Source organism: Ochotona princeps, chromosome 5, assembly GCF_030435755.1.
Source record: "Ochotona princeps isolate mOchPri1 chromosome 5, mOchPri1.hap1, whole genome shotgun sequence".
In the NCBI taxonomy this organism is placed as follows: domain Eukaryota; kingdom Metazoa; phylum Chordata; class Mammalia; order Lagomorpha; family Ochotonidae; genus Ochotona; species Ochotona princeps.
The window spans coordinates 28,540,481-28,561,946 of NC_080836.1; the positions used below are offsets into that span (position 1 = coordinate 28,540,481).

At 46.3% G+C, this 21,466-nt stretch overlaps 1 protein-coding gene across 7 annotated transcripts in view; it reads right to left on the bottom strand.

Annotated features, from left to right (window-relative positions):
* ZEB2 (zinc finger E-box binding homeobox 2) overlaps positions 1-14,714 on the bottom strand; it is a 129,734-nt gene extending 115,020 nt beyond the window's left edge. For 2 of the 7 annotated variants that reach the window (XM_058664463.1, XM_058664460.1), the window contains exons 1-2: positions 14,579-14,714; positions 11,724-11,865 (exon numbers count right to left, since the gene is read on the bottom strand). In XM_058664463.1, the coding sequence (XP_058520446.1) occupies positions 11,724-11,796 (73 nt within the window). In that variant the 5' untranslated portion in view covers positions 11,797-11,865; positions 14,579-14,714. Of the gene's footprint in view, positions 1-11,723; positions 11,866-12,057; positions 12,430-12,861; positions 12,984-14,578 lie in introns of those variants that run through there. The other 5 variants (XM_058664458.1, XM_058664457.1, XM_058664462.1 and 2 more) reach the window with 4 other exon arrangements.
* Positions 14,715-21,466: the final 6,752 nt, after the last annotated feature.

Below are 21,466 nucleotides of genomic sequence, written 5' to 3' on the forward strand. Positions count from 1 at the left end.
GGAGGCTGCTGAGACTGATTCAAGCCAGCTTGTCTCTACATTTATCACTTTGTCCCAGAGGAGGTGTTTGTTCAACATAGCAGTTTGACAGCACAAAAAACACTGTGGCCAGAAGTCCTATCAAAGAACCTACCGACATGTATCATTTGTGGTCTTGGTTTCACAGGGCAAGGCTACCTCATACTTTATCTGCCCAAGTATAGAACTGCACACGTTTCTGAGTGTCCTGCTGAGTTTTAAATCCCTCTCCTTTTTGTTTTTCTTCAAATATTGTAAACACTACCTTCAAATGTCATCTTTATTCAGGAATCCAGAGTGCTGTTGTACAGCCATAATAATTTGCCACCAGTTCAGGATAAGCTGTATAAAGGCTGTACATATCGAAAGAAAACGGACAAAAACAGTTTAAAAGCACAAAGCTAGTAATTTATCCCAAATAACACACTCAAATCTTAAATTAATAGGTGCAGGTTTCATTAAGAGTCATGTGGCACTGGGAACACTTTTTTCCCCATACAATAAATTCTACTACACAAGAATCTACTATAATGCTTCACCTCTACTGTTTTTGCTTAAGTGTTTTTCATTCACAAATTGTGTGTCTGTAGTGACTGTTTCAGAGGGAGAGTCCCAAAGTTTGGATCCTATGGGTACATTTGTGTTTGTCAATATGGCAGTGTGTGCCTGCGGGTTGTATTAGCTTCAGATTCCCACTACAGAGCAAAGGTGATGGGAAATCTTTAGAAGACAAGCATTTTGCTTAGAGATATTTCTCTCTTAATGGATCTACTTATGAAAACACAGCTTAGTGAGTTCTTTATATATAAACCTCACTTCTTAAAACTGAGAAATTTCATGAGGTGAAACACTTCCATTGATGTGTTTGTTTCTAAAATAGAAACGAAGGTACTTCCAAGAACAGGCAAGTGGCAAACTTTCTTTGATTACGGGTACTTGGATGTACAGACTCTAGAAATACAATGTGAGGAAACAGTGAATTGGCTGTGCTACGTTTATAGGTAATTTGGGTGCTTAATTCCCTGACATTTGCCCATCCACTTAGGAAAATTCTCAGATCTTATATGGCATGATGTCCCCATCGGCTGATTAAGTAATAACGAATGACTTCTTATTTGGGGAATTGGCAGATATCATCTTGCCAGGGATACCTGTCTTTCCTTGAGCTGATTATATAGACAAATAATGAAACAGAAGATAAAGAAAAAAAAATCACTAAGTTGTCTAATGTGCACCATAACAATTAAAAGAGGAAATCACTGGAGCTTTTTTATGGAGAATATGTTTGTGTTTTTGTCATGGGATATCATTCATGACAAGTGCTTGTTCCCAAAAGAAGGTGGCCATTCACCTTTATTACCTGAGATTGTTTTGAATTGTTTCCTCCTTATCAGATTCTCAAAGTCTACCTTTGTATATTTGCTCTTGTGATAAACTAAGTTGGCTAAAGTCACCATATTCTGTGTCTAGTGTTTGAAAGAGTATCTTCATCTAAGTGGTATTTAAAATTTTAACATCAAATTATTAACATTCAGAATTAGACCTATTCCAGCTTATAGTAGAGTGTGTGTCAAATTGAGCTGAAATAACACACAGCCAAGCAAGAAAAATGAACAACTTTTACAACTGGATTACAGACAAGGGAGTGTGACATTCAATCCCATAGGTTACAGGACAAGTGATATGGATTTTTCATTTTATAGTTTAAGCTGGCAAGAAAGAAAGGCAAGTTATGCACTCCACGGATTCGGCATTGTCTTGTGACAACTGCTTCAGGTCTCAGCACCTTAGAACGGCATTTGCAAATCCTCATGATTCCTTATGATGATTACATTCCTCAATAGAAAAATGAAAGCAAAGTTTACGCAGATCCTTCTTGAAGTCTTTGCTCCCCTTACAGCCTTCAGCAGTCCAGGCTGCATGCTCTTGCAAATTCTGGTTTTGAGAAGCCCATATAGTCATTTCTAACCGAGACTGCAGTGCCCACTGTGACTGTAGGCGTTATCAGCTCTCATCCTGGCTCAGGTCGTGTGCGCATACACACACACACACACACACACACACACACACACCCTGCACAATATCTGATGAGACACTGATCATCTTCCTTCTCCTTTCTCTTTGCAGCTCCTGTAACTTCCCTGTCAGAAGCCTGAAAAAATATGCACAGTGACTGTTGCTGAGGGGAGACAAACTTTAACTTCTGGGTTGGCAATCGGAGAATAATTCATGAGCAGATTTCTAGCAAATGATATGATTTGCTAAATTTTGGTCTTTGATTTATATTTATGTACTCCTGCTACTGCTAAGGTTTTGCCAACCTCAATTAGATCATGAATGAGATCATTTTAATTCAGCCCCCAAACTGTGACCTGACCATGGTCTGAAAGTGTTCAAAAAGTAATTTTAAGCTTCTCTTTGATTTGCAAAGGAATACTGCATGCTTGGTCATTCATACAAATAACATAAAACTTAATTATTGGATGATTTGGCAGGGGACCTTCTTGCCAAACAACAGTCAATGCCAGCTACTGTGATGCTGGCGCTGCCTGGGGGCCCCAAGCCCACAGCCCCCTTGGATGCAGGCATTTGTTCATTGTGTTTCGGGGGCAAGATGCTTTGAGACAGGATCTACAGGCCTGGGAGGCAGTGTGCATCATGAAGGGCACACCATATTTATAACTCCGGTTAAAAAATGCTGTCTCACCTAGAAGGGAAGTAGATCCGTGCTGTCAAATCACCAGGAGGCTGTGACAAAAGGAGCTTGCAGCCTGACACACGGGGTAACAACATAGCAAACACCTTTAATTCTGTCATGTCTCATACCCTTTACTTTCTCACACATTTATGGCTGCTTGAACGTTGACACCTACACTCTTTTTCGAAACTAAATAAGGCAATCTTATTTAAGCCCAAATGCAACACCTGTAAAGTTATTCTTGTGCCCAGCAAAAAATAACCCATTAACTCTTTCCTCAGACATACATGCTTGCTTTGGAAAGTCTCAAGTTGGTAACAGTCAGCCTGAGGCCCGGGCGGTGCAGTTCACATGACCTCCCAGGCTCGAACAGATAGGCAATGCTTCCCCCTTGAAAAGATGCGGAGCCTGAGATAACTCACTGAGAACTGGCCTCTTGCAGCTTTTCAAGTTGAAGCCCCTTTCCTGATCGCCAACTTCTGATGTCTTGAGGAGAGCGCCCCAGCTGCTTTGTTCCCTCCAGCTACCATAGCCTAATATTTTAAAAGCTAGAAATGAAAATAGCTTTGCCAAAGATATTTCCTGGAATTTTTAATGTGCTGCTTTTATTCCTTCTCTCTCTCTCTCTCTTTTTTCCTTGCCAATTATAAACCACCATTTGGAGGGCTTATGAGCAATGTAAGTCCACCTCATCTAATTAAACCACATTGTTTTAAAAGCTTGAACAGTTTTCATGTCTATAAGACTTGTCTGAATAATAAACTGCTAGAGCCAGAATTCTAAGTGTTGAGAGGGTCAGGATTTTATCTGCTGGGGCACAAGTGGACAGGCACTCAAAGAGTTAAAGAGTGTTCCCGCATTGCTGGGTAGGTTAATATCACAGCTGCCTGGTAAAGCATTATCCCGGTACCTCACTTAACAAAAGCCTCCTTTTCCAAACAGACTCCCACTTTCCCCCCAAGTGTCCAAAGGTGTTTACTGAAGTAAATCTGCCTAAATCCTTCATTGCTTGGGTCATGGGGGTGGATAGAAGGGGTGGAAGGTGTAGGGATAATCTCTTTTTGTAAATTCTGTAAATCTTGTGGGAAAAAGAAAAAAAAATTCAGGAATCTGTGTCACATGCTCACATACAACTTCTAATATCTCCCGTGAGTTTGGCTCTGATAAGTGCAACGTGCCACCACTATTGGAATCCACCCCCACTCCCTATCCCCACCCCCATCTGAAATAATTCATTCTGCTGCTTGACGGTTGTACTTCCAAAGTTGTGCGCGCGTGTGCATGTGCACTGTGTGCTTAATCTAATTATTGAAGAAAAACTGCCGGTATCTTCACCGTGGTTTCAGGAAGGGGAAAAAAAAAAAAAGACAAGACAGTTTAGAAGCAAGATAATGCAGCTGAAAAGTTGTCACGAGAGGTTTTTGCTCTAGCTATGGTCTCATTCCAGTACCATTAACTGCATGTTACTTTTGCTTGTTGCAAATGGAGGTAAATAGCACAGCTAAACCTGACAGGTCCGCCTGCGAGGGTTTCAGTCGTTCCCAGGAAGGAGCCCTGTAGGCACAAACTTTCTCCAGAGAATATGAATACCACCAGCCCCTCCCTACAAATCTGAAAGCATCCAGTTTGAGATACAAAAAGGCTGTCATCTCACAAATGTTAAACATACTAAAAAAATCTGAAAAAAAAAGTATGGAGAAGGTGTGAAAAACGTGGCACTTTACAGCCCTCAAAGCTTTTTAAAATAGAACAACTTTTCCCCCTAAAATTCTTTTCAGAGGATTTTTTTTTCCCTTCTTGGCTCATTTGAGAGTTTCTTTCTTGGCGTTTTTCCCCTTTCATTTGAAAATATGAATTATCATAAAAAGTCATGGGGGAAAATGGGAAAGTCTTTTCCAGTTTTCCTGAGGGTTGATCTGTGAGCGTCGGGCAGGAGGGCAGAGCGTGGTGCCCAGGCTCCTGCCTGTGGGCCTCCCTCCCACCTTGCAGGGTCCTCACCTCCCTGGTCCGCTGGTAGCACAGTCACACAGCCAACTCGGCAGCACTCAAGGGCGGGAAGTGCACACACCTGACCCCATAGGGGGAGCATTTGATCCCTCTCTGACACTTTCTACCTCAAGTGTTGAGCGGGTGGCCATGAATAGCACAGACAAGCCATCTTGTAACACAATCCGCCTGTCAGGAGGGACTGGGCCCGGTGGAGCATCAACTAGAGAAGGCTGGTAACTAGGCAAAGCTCAACAAACAGCCACAAACACCTAAGTTATTTTACTCAGCTACCATCCTCTGCCTCTCTCTCTCTCTCTCTCTCTCTCTCTCTCTCTCTCCCTCTCCCTCTCTTTCCCTCTCTCTTTTCATCTTGGCTCTCTGTGGCAGAATGCAAATGGAGACTGCCGGCGGTGAAAGGGCTGAATTGTGATTAAGAAGAAGAAGAGCTCCTTTCTTTGTTCTGCCCTCAGGGGATGTTTACTGGGAGAGACACGGCGGATCAGATATGAAAGGCATTCAGGTCAGCATTGATGTGAGCGAAAGTGAAATCATACCTAAGGCATTCCAAAGACCGCCGTGTCAGGGGCTCAGCTAACGGTGCAGCTACTGTGTGTGTGTGTGTCTGCCTGGACAGGCAAACATCTTTTCACAGGATGGCAATTTTTTTTTTCCCTTCCTAATTTACTACAGAATTATAAAAGTCCCCCGCCCCCCCCTCGCCCCGTAACCAGCTTGTTTACCTCCCACCAGATGACACAAGAGTTGGTGTTTTCTGTTCTGTGGACCACACGTGAAATAAGATGAAGTTCTAATAACTGAACTGCTTTAGCTAAGTGAAGCAGCCAGACACCCCCTGAACTGTGAAATATTTAATAATAATAATAAACAGGTGTATTCATGTGGGCCACATATATGCATCGTATCTAAGGGAGAACTGTAAAAAGAAAGAAGCCAAAAGATACACGCATGAATGGTTTTTCCTCTCACCTCCCTCAAGGGGAACAACACCACACACAGCATAAAACAGCGCAGAACATCTTACCTCGAAATCCTTTATTTACTTTGTAACTACTAGTTACACTTTTCCTGAGAGCTTTCACTCTGACACAACTGTCACCCAAGATAAAAGTATTTGGCACATAGTTATTAAGGCAGAGGCTTCCATTGAACCTACTGATTTTTATCATTTTCCTTTAAAAAAAAATGCTTGATGAAGAAATACTTGGATCCTACTTTTTAAAAGTTTACATTCCCCAAATCCCAAATAGTCACTCAATAGATTTTTCAAGTGGGAAGCTGATGGTGTTGGCATAAACAGAGCTATATAAATATATACAAGATTCACAAATCACAGCAAACACACAAATAATGAAGAGGTGCCTGTTTCAAGGTTTAAAAACGAAAAGGAAAATCACAGTTCATCTTCTGATTGCTAAAGAAAGCAAAGAAATGAAGAGGGCTGGGGGTAGGATAGGATTCCATAGATTGGTTTTAAGTCATCCTTGCCTCTCCCCTGCATTATTTTTTTTTCCCACCTTCACAGCTTGGCTAAAAAGCATATTTGGGATTACGTTAACGTCTGCTTTTGTGGTGACATTCAATTCTGTATATTTTCAACTAGTGTTTCTGCATTACAGATTTCCCTCCTTTATCTCTTTGCTCTAAAAAGACAACCAAAGAGCAATCAAAAAGGTGTCTGACTTGGCTATTCAGACAATTGCCCCCTTGTGGGAATGCGGGAATGAATGGTACAGTGGACACCCCAGCACCATTGACGTTATAAACATGTAAATGAAACACATTAGGGCAGACAATCAATTGTCTGTGAGCCTTGCAAACCTGCACTCCCTCTCTGTGTGACAGGCACAAAATAGTGTCTACCTTGGGAAGCCTCGGTGCTGGGGAGGAAAAGGACAAAGCGTTCCCTTTCACACAGAAGAGAATGCACCTTAAAAAGCCTTGGAAGCACTGAAGAATGCAGATGACAAAAACTGTTGTGAGGGAAAGAATCTCCCACATCTTGGAATAAATGCGGTAGTGTCAGGGAACTAGCAACGCCTCCGCCCTCTTTTCCTACCTTCAGGGTCACCACGCACCCCCCCCCCCGGAAATAGTCTTAATTCAGCAGTAGGGTTTCTGATAACCCCTTGGAATTTTCTTCACTTGAAGCAAATGAAGAAATAAAGAAGGGAAGCATCTGAAATCTGACCTAGTAGTGCAGGGTGCAACTTTAATACTGCTTTTTATCTGTGTTTGAAAATCAATGCTTCAAGATGCAGCACATTTGTTGTGAGGTGTCAACAGAGGAATGATGTAAAGTTTAAAATCCTTAGCCAGCCCTGGCCCCTGGTGGGCCATGACACTGCGGATACCACCAGGCTCTTAGCTCTGCTGCAAAGCCAGCATGTTTCTGCCCCAGTTGACTTTGTGTTCCCAAACTGAAGTAAAACAAATAGATCAGGCTAGATACATAGCCCCTGGCCTTGTGAGCATGCTGCATGGGCAAACTTGCTGAAACTCTCCACACAGACAAGGAGATCAAGACGGACTGGTACCTGCCACCACACTGCCTGAACGTTCTGACAGCCAGCTAAACGGGCTCCCTGGGAGACCAGCAACTTTAGGAAGAAATCCACCTGCCAGAGATTGCCACCCTTGCAAAGATAACCAAGTTCTGTCGCTGAACTGTGGACCTTAGGAAACATAGCTGCTTCTGAACATTGGGGGACTCTTGAGCCCAGCTTGCCCCACCCTAATTGTACCTCTCAGGAAAGAGAACTTGCAACCTCATTCTGGATAAGGGATTGCATGTCTTTCCTTTCCTTTACACGGGAGCACCTCTAAGATAGCAGAAACTTGCCCATCTCTTACTGTTTCCAAACATTCCCACCAGCAAACACCTCTACCCTTTACAGGACGTATTGAGCAGAGAGATTTGATTTTAAACAGTGATTATCATTTCTGCTCAACAGCTTGTGTCTCCTGTAGGACTCAAAGCCCTGAGAACATTCAACTTACTCCTTTTCATTCACCCATCAAGAAGCAGCGACCAAAAGGTGTTAGTACAAAGTTCTCCCATTCACAACACACTGTGCCCAACCCTACAACAGGAACTCTGGAGGGGAAAAAAAAATCAGATCAGACTTCTTTCCTTTTCTGATTTCCTTTCCATCCCTTCTGAATTCAGGCTTCTCTTCAAAGACAACTTTATTTCCTTCCCTAAAACAAATAGCTTTCCCCCATTCCATTGGCATTGCAGCCTGCAAGAGGGTAATGCTGGGAGGCAGCTGGCAGAGGGGAAGCAGGCCCCTCTCCCTGGGCTCTGTGGGAAGCAGGAGGCAAGCAGGAGCATCCCAGGAAGCGCTGCCGGAATCAGGGGCACAAACAAGAAACTTTGCAAGTTGCCAACGGCCGCTCTGGTGGCAGGCAGCAGCCAGGCAGCTCCCGCTCAGGGTGCTCCTCTCTGCCTCCCTGGCTACATGGAGACAGTGGTCTATAACCAAGGGAATCCAAAGGGGGCTGGGTTTCCCCCTCCTCTCCGGCTTTAGTGAAAGTGTTACCAAGTGAGTCAGGCGTCTGAGGATCATCTGACTGAACTTTCTTGAAACTGACACACATTCTTGTCTGCGGGCAACTTGCTGTTTCTTCACCTACCCCCTCACCACGCTCCCCCTTTCCTACTGCATATCTCATTTTCTCAGCAGTGAGTCCATTCCCTTCCATGTGGGATAAAGCTGGCTGACCGTCCACTCTGGGTTAGCTTGGTGCTGCCCACTGTTCTTGCCTAAGAATCTGGAAGGTTGGATTTTTTTAAGGTCCTTGTGCCCCCACCTTCTCTGTACATCTGCTTTCCTCGAACTGCCTGCATCTACTTTGCTTTTTAATAATTGCACACAGCATTGTCTTCTACCCCCTGTTCCTGACCAGCCTTTCAAACTCACACACTGCTTTCCACGTTTTATCTCCTTGTCGCGTTAGTCTATATATACCCTGTTGACTTCATTAAAATTATATAAAGTGCCATTGTAGGTTTCTGGATGCCTCTCCCTCTTTTTCTTTCAGCTTCTACTTCTGCGATGATTATTGCCATTATTTCTTTCCAGGAATTTCTATATGATTTTGATAAGCATCATCATATTTAGCGTTATCAGCAAAGACACAAGCTCAAAAGTGACATCTTTTCCATGAACCCAAGAAGGAAGAAAAATCCACTCAGTTCAGATAAATCCTGGCAATTCCCACAGGGAAAGAGGCATTGCACGCGTGTTTGATGAGAGAGGAAATGAAAAGGGGGAGGAAAAACTCTTCTACCTGCTTCGCAAAGCCAGGACCTTGCTCAGATTAAATCCAATGAGAAATACTGACAAGTAACCAATTTACAGCATGCTTTCTCAGAGATTATTTGGGGATAAAGACATGTAACAGTCAAAGTTAGAGTAGCTATAAGCCATAGAGCCAGGCTTGATGTTCAGGGTGCAGGGTCTGGGAGAAATGCCTCAAAAATGAACAATTCAACTTTCCACTGGGGAGTGTGGAAGCTTGTCCCAAGTTGGTGGCTGAATGGAGGACAAATGGTTGCTGGTCTCAGACCGCACACCTCCCTGGCACTCCAGTCCACCTGTGAAACCCCTGGCGGGTGGGACTTCCACTCAGCTGCCGCCCGTCAGGGTCTCCGGAAGTCAGAATCTCTCTCTTTCCCAGCCCTGAGCTCTGGCCAGCACTCACTGCTGTGGTCAGGCTGCTCATCGGTGACAAAATCCCCAGGGGATTGGAAAGAAGACAGTGGAAGAACAAACAAGCAGTCTAAACAGCCTTCCTTGCAAAAGAACACTTCTGGAGCCTGGCTTGAAATCTCGTTCTCTTCTCTCTCTGCCTCTCTCTCTCAATAAATAAATAAATAAATAAAGACTTTAACAGAAGGAAAAATTGTCTACTAGACACAAAGCTTTTGTTACCCAGTTGATCAGCAACATGCTTCAGATACTTGTAAGGGTGGGGGGGGGTAGCCCCACAACAGACATTGATTTTAGAGAATCAATAACCAACATTTAATAAAAGGAACAGAGGAAACACAAGAGAAGAGAGGGGAACATTAGGTATAATTTTAGTGTCTCAATTACCCAGAGATGGAGAAGGGAGGTCTCCCGTGTAAGGACCACCTTAAATAATGCCAGACACCAGAATGAAGAAAATTAAATTAAAAGATAAGAGAGGGAGACACACTTAAAAAGCAGCAGCCTGAACTGAAGCGTGGGAAGCAGCTTCGACTCTATCATTGTACTTTTTTTTTTTTTTTTGTAATACTAAGCCAAGCAAATAGATCAAAGACAGCACAAAGAGGAAAGGCAGGATAACGTAACAAACAATTTCTGACTAAAATTCCTCTGTCACTCCCCCATATGGCTCGACACCTCCACCACAACAAGCAGAAGACACCCCCCCACACACAGAGAGCCAGAGAGAGAGAGAGGGAGAGAGGGGGAGAGAGAGAGAGAGAGAGAGAAAGCATCATTTGTCTCTAATCAAAATTCTCCCGTCTTTGTGTGCCTCTCCCTCCAGCACCCGCGATGCGCCCCCAGCCGCCCCCTCCCGCGCCGCGCCGGGCCTGGCCGGGGCGCGCACCCTTGTCTTTCCCGGGGGAAAGTTGCTCCAAGTGGGCCTGGGCGGGCCGGGCCAGGCGAGGGCCGGGGTTGCTAGAGGCCGGGAGGCCGTCCGGGCGCTGCGACCCCGCGCCCAGCTCGGGAGCGTCTGCTCGGCGGCAAGCGAAGGGAGCGAAAGTTTCCTTTCGAGTGTGGGCTGGCGCGGGTCCTCTTGTTTGTTTTGGGGGGTTGGATTTTTTTTTTCTTCTTCTTCTCTTTAAACTCAGTATCCTCCGGCAGCTCCCTCCCCCCCACACCCTAGCTTGTCCCCAGCCCTTTCCCCTCCCCCAGGCGCCTTCGGCGCTCTTGCCAATCACTTTTCTCTTTTATTCCCACGATTTTGTTTGGGGTAATACCTAGGGGGTCTCTCTCGCTCACTCCCTCTCGCGCTCTTTCTCCTCTCTCTCTTTCGTCTCGTCCCTTCTCCGGTTCACTCCACGATGGACCTCACTAAACTGTCACCCGCCTTCCATCTCCCACCCCGCGTGTCTCTGTGTGTGTGTGTGCGCGCGCGTGTGTGTGCGTGTGTTCTCCCTCGCACCCCCACGTCTCCGTCCTCCTTCCTGACTCAGCCTGGATAACGGGCTCCTGGTCATGTAAAAGATTGCCCGGAAAAAAAAAAAGTCTCGCGGAGACCTGCGGCTCCCCAAGCCCCCCGCGTAGGGGACCAGCGCCTGCGGGAGAGGAAGCCCCCCGTGCCCGGGCCGCCGGACCCCACGGGGGGCCACCCGAGACCCTCCCACGCTGGGCTCCGGGCGCGCCGGGCCGGGCCGCACTGCCCGCGCGGACCGTTACTTGGCGCACGGAGAGGCGCCTGGGCGACTCCGGCAAGAAACTTTAAGCCTCACTAAGGCAGAGCCCCGGGTCCCCAATCCCACTCTGAAAGTCCCGCTGCCACCACCACCACCATCACCACCATTACCACCACCACTACCAGCACCCTCCTCCACTCCCTCCACCCCGGGATCCCGCAGGATCTGGCGCTCGAGCCCCCGCCCTGCCCGGGCCGGACGCTCCAGCAGCCGGCCCGGGAGCCAGCGGGCCGGGCGCGCGAGCCGCGGAGCTGGAGGCGGAGGCGCAGGGCGGGCGGAGGCGGGTGCGCGGGACTGCGGTCGGACCCCGGCGCTCGGAAGCCCCTCGGGCGCCCGACGCTCACTTGGCCGGGCACTTCCCCAACTCCCCCCGCCCGCCCCGAGGCTCGGGCGGCCGCGCGCGCGCTGGGCTCCGGCGCCGGCCGCCGAGGGGAGGCTCGCCCGCGAGCCCCGGGCACAGCCGCCGCTGCCGCCACCGACTCGGTTCCTTTCCCCTCTCCCCCTCCTTCTCCCCGGGTCTGGAGCCGCGGAGTGGCCCGGAAAAGTTTGGTTCGGGCCGCTTCTTACCGTTTTTCCTCCTGGGATTGGCTTGTTTGCGCCTCTTGCACCGGGGGCCATCCGCCATGATCGGCTGCTTCATTGATAAGAGCGGATCAGATGGCAGTTCGCATGGACTCGGCGCCCTGCTTCGGCAGCACGCAGGCTCGATCTAGCAACCAAACACAGCGACAATGTGGGCATCGCCCGCGCCCATTGAAACGCGCGCGGGCCGCCCCGGGGAGCCGGGCCAGGGCCCCGGCGAGCACCCATCCGCGCCCCCCAACGCCAAAGCGAAACTTCGGCGGCCCCCTCCCCGCCCCCCGCCCCCAGCCGTGTCCCCGAGGCGCTTTGTGTTTGTTACTGTTTGGTGTGTTGCACTCGCGAGGGGGATCAGAGAGACAAGAATTACATCTTCAAAATGAGTCATAACTCCTGACCGTATGAGGGAATGCACACGGCGGTACAGTAAGACGGCCCGACCCAGGGCTAGGCGGACCCTTTGCTCCGAAAAAGTGCTCAGCCGGGCTCGGGAACTTGGAAGGGGGTGAGGCGAGGCTGGCTTTCGCTCTCATCTTTTCTCATTCTCTCCCACCACCACCACTACCACCTCCAACAGCAGCAGCAGCAGCGGCAGCAGCAGCAGCAGCACCGCTACCACCACCACCACCAGCACCACTCCCGTGCCGCCCCATTTCCCAAGAGGAGAGAAAGAAACAAACAAACAACGCGAAACAGCCCCTGGATGAAGAACACTCGGGCAAATTGATAATAGTAATTATAGGAAGCCCACTCGGCCCGCGCCCCCTCCCTCTCCCTCCCCTGTTGGAGTTCATCGAGCCACTGTCTCTTCCTGCCCCCACCCCACCCCCGCCTCCAAATTAAGATTTCCCATTCTACGCCGCAATAAGAAATATAATTATAAGCCTCTTTGGACACTGTCCCTCCCCGTCCCGTCCCCCCCCCCCATCCCGCCACTTTGACAATATTTACTTAAGTATTTGCCCCCATCTCACTCACGCACACGCTGGTTCCCATAAATATTGGTTTGGAGTTGTTGTTAGTGCCCCCCCCCCCCAAGAAAGGAAAGAGAAAGTCCAACCATGACGGCAAGACTTTGAAGCTCTCCTAAATGATCATATCCTTTTTGGCTTCGAAACTTTTGTACCTAAAAATCGAGAGAGGCGCTGCATTTTTTTTTTTTTTTCAGCTGAAACTGTCAAAACTTGGAGAAAGGAAACTCGGAGGCAGGCAGCAGAGGAGGAGAGTCCTGAAACTCGGCGCTGGTTGGGAAGATGCTGCGCCTCCAGGATTAGTTTAAACAGGGGGGCTATAAAAGATGTAACAGATGCAAACTGTAACACAAGGGCCATTAACCCTCTCTCTGCCGAGCACGCTCAGTCCCCCACGCCCCGTACCTATTGTCTCCCGTGCGAGAAGCCTTGCGGAAAACCTGGAAAGTGAGTATCAGTTTCCACACATTTGCTGAGAGGGGAGGGAGGGTGTGTAGGGAGAAGGGGAAGTGGCTGTTTCAGAAAGCACCTTAAATTTACCTAAGCCTACCTAGTAAGAGACTTTGGAGTTTGACACATTTTTATCATTTCTTGCCTGTCCTGTTGATTTAAAATTGGGGTGGGGGTGGGGACATGTGGGGTTAGGAGGGGGGAAATCCTGAAATAAAGAAATGGTCACACAAGTGTCTGGGATGAAACAGCTGGCCTTTCTGTATTCATGTTGAGACTGAACCCGCGATTGCATATAACTACATATTTAATAAAGTAAGTTGTTAGTTTTATGAGAGTGTGTGTGTCTGGGGGGGGGCATTTGTGCTGTAAACTTTATCTTTGCCTGTTTTATTTCTAACTCTGGAGTTAGCAGCCTTGCCCTCATTACAGGGGAGAGTGTAAAATATAGGAGAAGGTGGAAGATAAACATATTCACGTTAGCCGCCTCACCACTCTTTCTGGGAACTCCTGCTATCTCTCCCTCCACTTTTCTGTGCCAAAGTGTGGACTGGGATATATGTGTGTCTGTGTGCCTGCTACTAAATCCATGTCCACAACACTTTGCCATTTAAAATACACTGTCAAAAGTTAGCCTTATTTCAAACCCAGATATCCTGACAGTACTTGGCTTCCCAGCTGTAGTGAAACCCCCCCCCCCCTTCCACTTTGGTAAAACGACTCAAGTTCCATGAGGACTTTCACTTCTTTATTTATAATCACAGAAGTGAGGTGTTACTTCATACACGTACACACACACAAAGAATGAAATAAAGAAATGAAACTCGCTAAGCAGACAAAAACAGCAACTTTCTGCTTAGAAAACAGCCTTCTCCGGTGGGAGAAGATGAACTGTGTGTCTAACAGAAAGACTGGCCCCGGAATTTGGTAGATTTGCATCGATCAAGTTTTGTAATTATTAACAGGTATTTGCCAAGTTTTAATTACTGACTATAATGAATTGGAAGTAGGCTCAAAAAAAAAAAAAAATAGAGCAGAAGCTCTCCCCTTGATGAGTTTTTATTTCAGCCACATACTTCCCAATAAAACTTTTCCTAGGCTGGGTAGCAAAAGACACCTTTGGTTACCTGAGTGAACAGGTACAGGACAAATTATTTGGGAAAGAAAAGAAAAAAAAGAAAAGAAAAAGAAGGAAAAGAAAGGAAGGAGACTGAGCGAGAGTGCGAGAGAAAGCGAGGAAGCCACTCTTGGCAAAAGCTCGCCAGAAAGGACTTAACCTACCTGAAATTCCTACCCACAGCCACCCCTCACATTTCACAGTCACATCCCCACTCAAAACGAGAGCGTTCAGAAGGAGGGTGGAGGACGAGCTCACCAAAAAAGGATAAAAAGAGGGAGAAAAAGGAGGAAAAAAAAACCTACCTGTGAAGTCTTGTTTGTAGTTTTGGCCAGAAATGGTGAGAAGAAAAAGCATGAAGAAGCCGCGAAGTGTGGGGGAGAAAAAGGTGGAAGCGAAGAAGCAGCTCCCGGAGTAAACTGCAGGAAACCTCGCCCAGAGTGTCGGGAGGCAGGACCGTTATTCCTGCGGAGCAGGTTACAACTGATCTCTTTCGGCCACTCCAGGAAACACAAACCTGGGGACGGACTGACGTGTTACGCCTCTTCTAATGACATTTTTTTCTTTTTCTTTTCTGTAGGAGAGAGAGGAGAGACCCTGAAACACGCGCCACCTATCTTTGTGGGGAGGGATAATTGAAGCGCCCTGAGCGTGAGCATCATGTGAAAACGTGATCGCCAAGTTTCTCTCTGGGAAAGGATCTGGGATAGATTATACCTTGAAGTCTCCGCAAACGCTTTAGTGGAAGAAATGAAATTCCACCTCCCTCCCTTCCTCTCTCCCTCCTTCTCGCCTCCCTCCCTCCCTTCTCCACGCCTCCCCCCCCCCCCCCCCCAGCCTTTGGCATCATTATCCTCATCACTAAATCCTACAGAGTACAGGGCGGAAAACGGTGCACACCATTCACAGAACTGGAGAACTCCGAGGGGCGAAAGTTAAAGGGGTCCTCAATCCCTACTGCCTCTTCTGGTGCGGGTATCTTAAATGACCAGATTTGAGATGCACATCAAGTAGCTGGGATATCTCAGCGCGGCTGCTGGAACTAAATTCTTTACCCTTTCTCATAAATTAAAAAAAAAAAAAAATGATGCCAGAGTGGTGGGGGGGCGGGGCGGGGATGCTACGTGTGAACTGACTCTTAGGGTGTGTGATTGGGATTGGAACCCAACGTTTAAAAGTAGTTTGGCATTTTAATCAATGGTCTCTAAGTAAATTAGCATAGAGTGCTGAGTTGACTGATCTCTGAATCTCTCTACAGCTCGCGGAGACCTTACTACAAAGTGAGGGAGTGTGTGTGGAGGCAGGAGGAAAAAGAAAAAGGCCACAGAGGAACTTAGCAGGGAACGGAGAGCATGATATTAAACGACATGGGGTCTAAGTTTTGGAGTACAGTTTTTTTTTGATATTGCAATTAAAGTAAAATTAAAAAGAAAAGACTCCACCTTTGCTCTGAAGGGATTGGTTATGCAAATATGGAAGGGATTTCCTGGAGAATACAGCTTTCTACTGTATGGTTAATTAAATAATCACTCAAAAGCTTCCAACGTGACGCTTCTGTCGTAATCCAATCAGGTTACATAGGTCCTAAACAAGAAAGATATTTTCCACATCTGGAAGTCAGCAATTTAGCAAGTACTGCACATTATTAACCAATTCAGAGCCCACTTCCCAGGGGAATTTTTTTTTTTTGAAGTTTAAGTGTTCTTAACCAATGCTCTGCTGTTTTGTTAATCAAAAAGCTGGTTTACACTGCACATAATTGGAACTAATATAGAAGTAAATAAAGACAGCCAAATTTGAGGATGCTGAGCACAAGCATTTATCGGAAAAGGAAGAAATCTCTTAGCCTCGGATGGCTCAGGCTCAAATTCTTACAGCACTAGGAGCTTTCTTTCTTTCTTTCTTTCTTTCTTTCTTTCTTTCTTTCTTTCTTTCTTTCTTTCTTTCGAGTGAAAGTACTTGAGAACCTCAGAGCACAAATCAACTTGCAATCCCACAGACTTTGGGTTCCCTCGCAGAAGTCAAGGTTCAGGTGGGAAGAGGATACAAGAGCTGCCTCACGTCAGTTTTTGTGCTTTCATACTGTGCAGTATGTTACAGCCCTCTGTTTTCAGTCTGATGAAATCTGAAACAAATAATACTCTGATCCAACACTAGACTTTTACTTATATTAAGATAAACTGCTTTGAACTGTGCTTTGAATATGTGCCTAAAGCAAGACTTTGAATGCAAGAGTCACTGGCAATTGCACTCAAAAGAGGGAAAAGCCACCACATGGGTTGCCACATCCACACTCCCAGAGGTATTTTGTATGTTGTGTGTTTTGTATTTTGTATGTTTATTTTTAAGTGTGTGTGTGTGTGTGTGTGTGTGTGCGTGTGTTGGGGGGATAATAACCACCCAGCATGACCACAGTTAGATTTTGTTCTAGGTTGCAAGAAAGCACATTTTCTCAGTTGGTTACAAACTCACCTCTTTCCTAATTTGAGTCTTTAGATCAGGTATGCCCTACAGAGAGGAATATTCAAGACCCTCAGTGTCAAAACAATTTATTAGTCAAGAAAAGGATCTCCAGCATAGGTCAGATATACTTCTTACTTTTCATATTTTACACTTATTTTCCCATTAGATATCTAAACTAAACATGTATATGACTTAGCAAGTTCCACCTCTGAAATTTATCACCACTGTGAATACCTAGTTTTCTCCCCCCCCCCATTTAGATAATTTGAACCCCTCTTTCTCTGGAAGTTTGCTTCTCAGCCACCTTTCTCCAGTGCTGGGGGAAGAGGGAGCCCATTGGGCAGAGTGAGTTCAGGCTAAGCTCCCCTCCAGGCACCCAGGTAGCTTTTGGAAGCTTACAGCCCAGATACACAGAAGCATAATCTCAGGTCAAAGGGGTCCAATGGAATAGCTAACAAAACACTTGTCTTTATTATGTATATTAAATGTCAGGTTACTTGGGAACTGACTGTGAGAGAGGGAGAGGGAGAGGGAGAGGGGAGAGAGAGAGAGAGAGAGAGAGAGAGAGAGAGAGAGAGAGAGAGGCTCTGCAGTATTTCCATTAAAATAACCTAATCATCTGATTACCCTGGGCTCAGTCATCGTTCCAGTGATAGGAGGCAGCCCCCAATATTTAACACTGGGAGTTCCGACATAGACGTATTTCATGTGGGGCAGAAAAAGGAAGGAACACCAATATTTCAAAGTTCCATCAGGGTGGATGCCTAGATGGTGGCGCAGTAAGGGTCCTCCTGCCCCCTCAGGGCTGAGCGCAATACTGAGGCTGCCCACCGCCCCTGCCTGGCACGCCCCTCCCTACACGTCAGGCCGGCAGAGTTCCCAGCAGCACAGATGCGGTGGGATGGGAGAAAGCCCGCATATAAATTTGTTGGGAGCCCTCTCTGAGTCCGAGGGCCAGGTCGGGGGACAGTGGGGACTGTAACATCAGTGGGATGCAGGAGCGCAGGGCGCTGGGAAACTCGAGGGCGAGAGCTGGGGTCTGCTAGCTTTCGGCTCCTCACGCAGCCAAACAATTTCTGCAAATGAGAACTGCTCCTTTCTGGTCTATCTTGCCCGTGAATAATCCACTCGGAGCTCAGCGCCGAGGAAGGGGATTCAAACAGCAGATACATCCATGCAAATGTGAAAGATTGTTGCAGGCGACATCGGAGGGGGTGTGCTGGTGGAAATAATTCCTTAAGGGTTTCCTTGGGCAAGACAAATTGCCTCCCTCAGGATTCCCTCTACTCAGGCAGGGTGAGAAGGATGCACTTTTGTTTTCCAATTCCCTCCAGCCAGGACCTGATGCCTGTCCCCCCATTCACCTCTCAGTCTGTCAATTTCCTCAACTTTCACAGAGCTTCCCGCACCCTCCTCCCCGCCCGCCCGCCCAGATGCCCTGGGAGATACAAATGTTTCTGCCCTTGAACACACAGGCTGTGGGAGGAATTCGAATTTGGCCACAGCTGATGATTTTTTTTTTCAAAGCAAAATTTGTTTATTTTGTACCATGTGGAGAAAATAAGAAGAAAAAGGAACCAGTTCTCGTTGTGAGACGGAATTGATCTTTCATCTGGAGGAATTATTTCGACCCTGTGTTGTTACGTAGGAGGTGGGCAACTTCTTTTTCAGAGTTGCAAGCCGAAGATGATGAGGGGGACCCCAGGATTGTGTGTGTGTGTGTGTGTGTGTGTGTGTAGGGGATGGGGGACGGCAGGGGTCCAAGCCGAGCCAAACGGTTTTCTCACGTGCAAACTCGCAATCCAATCCATTCGGAGTTGAGCCTGCAATAGGAGGGGAACGTCTATTAAGAATGTGTATATATGTATATTTGTATATGTATCTCGGGAATATCTCTCTGCAAAGTCCTTTGAAATAAAATCTAAATAGGACCAGAGAACCGCAGACCATCCCTAACATCCTGCTGCGAGGCCGCAGGCTGTGGAATCTCGCACGTCACCTGGCCCCAGCAGGACGGCCAGCTCAGGGTTGTTGTTCTTGTTTTTTTTTTTCTTCTTCTTCTTTTTAAAAATAATTTATGTTTTAAAATGATTTTTAATAGTCCGAGCTGAATTTCTGATCTAGGATTTTTGTGTTTTTTTTTTTTTTTTTTTTTTTTTTTTTTTTTTTGCCATCGTAGCCACTGACAGGAACCGGCAAACTTCAGGACCCAAACTGAGCATCTTAATTTATTGATGCCAAACAGGTCTGCTTGTAGTCCCCCAGTTCTCGGCGCGCTCTGCCTCCTTCCCCCGCCCCGAGCTTCGGTCTCCCCATCTGATCTCCGGGAAAGGCCCCGCAGCTCAGGCGGAGGAGCACGTGGGGGTGGGTGGGACCCCACAGCACCGGTCTCCGCCCGGGCACCCCGCGACCCCCGCCCCGCCGCCCGGTCAGCTGACCTGGCTCGCTCGCGCGCTCCCCTCCCGCCGCCCGGTTTCCGGTCCCCGAGGTCCGCCTGCCGCGCTCGGAGCCGGAGCCGCGGCGGCCGGGAGGTGATGCAGGGGGCTGATTACCATGAGAAAAGGCTGTGCCTAGAAAAACCTCCTCCACGCGACTGTCAATCTCCCTCGGGGAGGGGGTGGGGGGGAGGACGGAAAGGGGCCCTGTAGGAGTCACCAGAAAACTTGGAGCAAGTTGGATGCGTCGCAGGCCCGAGGAGGTGGCTTTTTTCGCCTCAACTTGGAAGGCTGGGTCGTTTAGGGCGCGGACGCCAGCAGCCTCGCCAGGGAATTGAAAACCAAAGGGGGAAAAAAATCCGCCTCTTTCCCTTCCTCCCTCTTACCCTCCTTTCAGCCCTCCCTGGCCTTTCTCCTCCTTTTCTGGAAATTCTTTCCCAATTGCATTTCCTACAACTCTCCTCTCTCTGTGGTATCTCCCCTTTTGCAATCTCTTGTTTTCTTTAGCATTCCCTCTTCTTGCTGCGATTCCTTTCCTGCCTCCTTTCTGTGTCTAGATTTACCAATTCGTTTTGAAAACACCATGCTTAATATGCAATTAATCTACCAGTAAGAAGCAAGGGACTACCAGCAAGAGACTGCTGAATTGAAGTAACTCCCGGGGTCTCCGCATGTCGAAGTTCAGCAGGTGTCAGTGAAAAGTAAAATACAAATACAGATTAATCAATATCGCAGTGATCATAATGGCTTCTTATTTTGTGTAATATCAGCGCTGACTGATAGGTTTCTTTAAAATAATATATAATCTTCTTGGAAACCTTGAATAAGTGATATTTGGCACATGGGAATTCTTGAAAACCCAGGCAATCAGAAATGGGTCTTGTTAGTACTGATATTTTCATGCTGCTTAAGGTGAGACTTGAGAAATCACAGTAGGTAAGTTTAACATATTCACCAAAGCTGTGCTTTTCTTTTAATGACTAGTTGAAAAGTGTGTCAAAAAAGAAAAATCCCAAAGCACCCTTCTGCACACTCCTGCAAAGTGACCAATTCAGAGAGAGCCATCCCTGCTAGCATTTTCTACACCTTTGCCCAAATTCACAGCCTGAGTAGTTAGGGCTGTCCCTTACTGTAGCAGAGTGAGTGAATCCGAGGCTGCACATATCATGTGTGTGGTTATGAGAGCTATTCATTTAAAAGTCAGAGTTTGTACTTGTTTACAAACTGTTTATTTTAGTGAACTTTTAGTCAATTGAACATGTATATTAAGCCTGTTTTAGGCCCAGAAAAATAAAGATGCATTAGAAAGATGCCTTTTATGCTTTGTAATTATTAATTGACATTTTATGATGAATAATTAATCATTTGAATAATTTTGGTATCTCTGATCTGAACACATATTTGCATATCTAATGCTTGATTTTAAATGTGCTTTTTTTTTTTTTTTAGAAAAAATTATTCTCCCGGGACAAAGAAACAAAGTAATAATTTAATGTTAAATTTTTCTTCTATACTTGTAAAAGTTTGTTTATTGAGCTGTAATACTTTTTCTAATCTTTAAAACTTAATGATTTGTAAGTCATTTGTCTAGCAATTACATATAAACATGTGACAGACTACAATTAATTAGGGACTACAATACCCTGTGTAAAACAAAATCACTCCGTTCCGCAATCCAGAGACGTGCACTATTTATGCACCATAGTTTCTTGTTGGAGTGTCATCACTAAAGGTTTTGATTCTGTTTATGTAAGTCTCCAGGTGGAAAACTGAGGCAGCTGACAAGTAATTAAGGCCAGGTTTGGGCCAATGAACATTTTTTTCAGATTTATTAAGCAAACACAATGTCCCTGATATCTTTACACTCTGTGTCCACTGAAGTCCAGAGTATGTTGTTTTTAAGATGAGGCCTGCAAATTGCTTCCTGTATGATCACAAGTGATTTACTTAAGTTTGTTTCTTTATCTACAGTGTGGTACATCAATGACTCCTATTCTTTGGGGTTTTATTAAGAATTAAGTGAAGTAGTGTATGAAACTTCACTATATGGTAGCCTGGTTATTATAATGAGAGGTCAAACAATAACATGAAACATACAGGTCAACTAGAGACAGCATACACTTTGACTATTAAAATAATGACTTGCATTTTATTATGGTCCATATTTTTTCACTGATAAATGAGTGCTGTGACATTAAGTGCAAAAGGAAAATGGAAAAGTATCGTAAGATTTCCTGTGGTTTGTGATTGTTTAGAACTGTTCAAAGGATGCAAAGCGACGAGCAGTGAAAATAA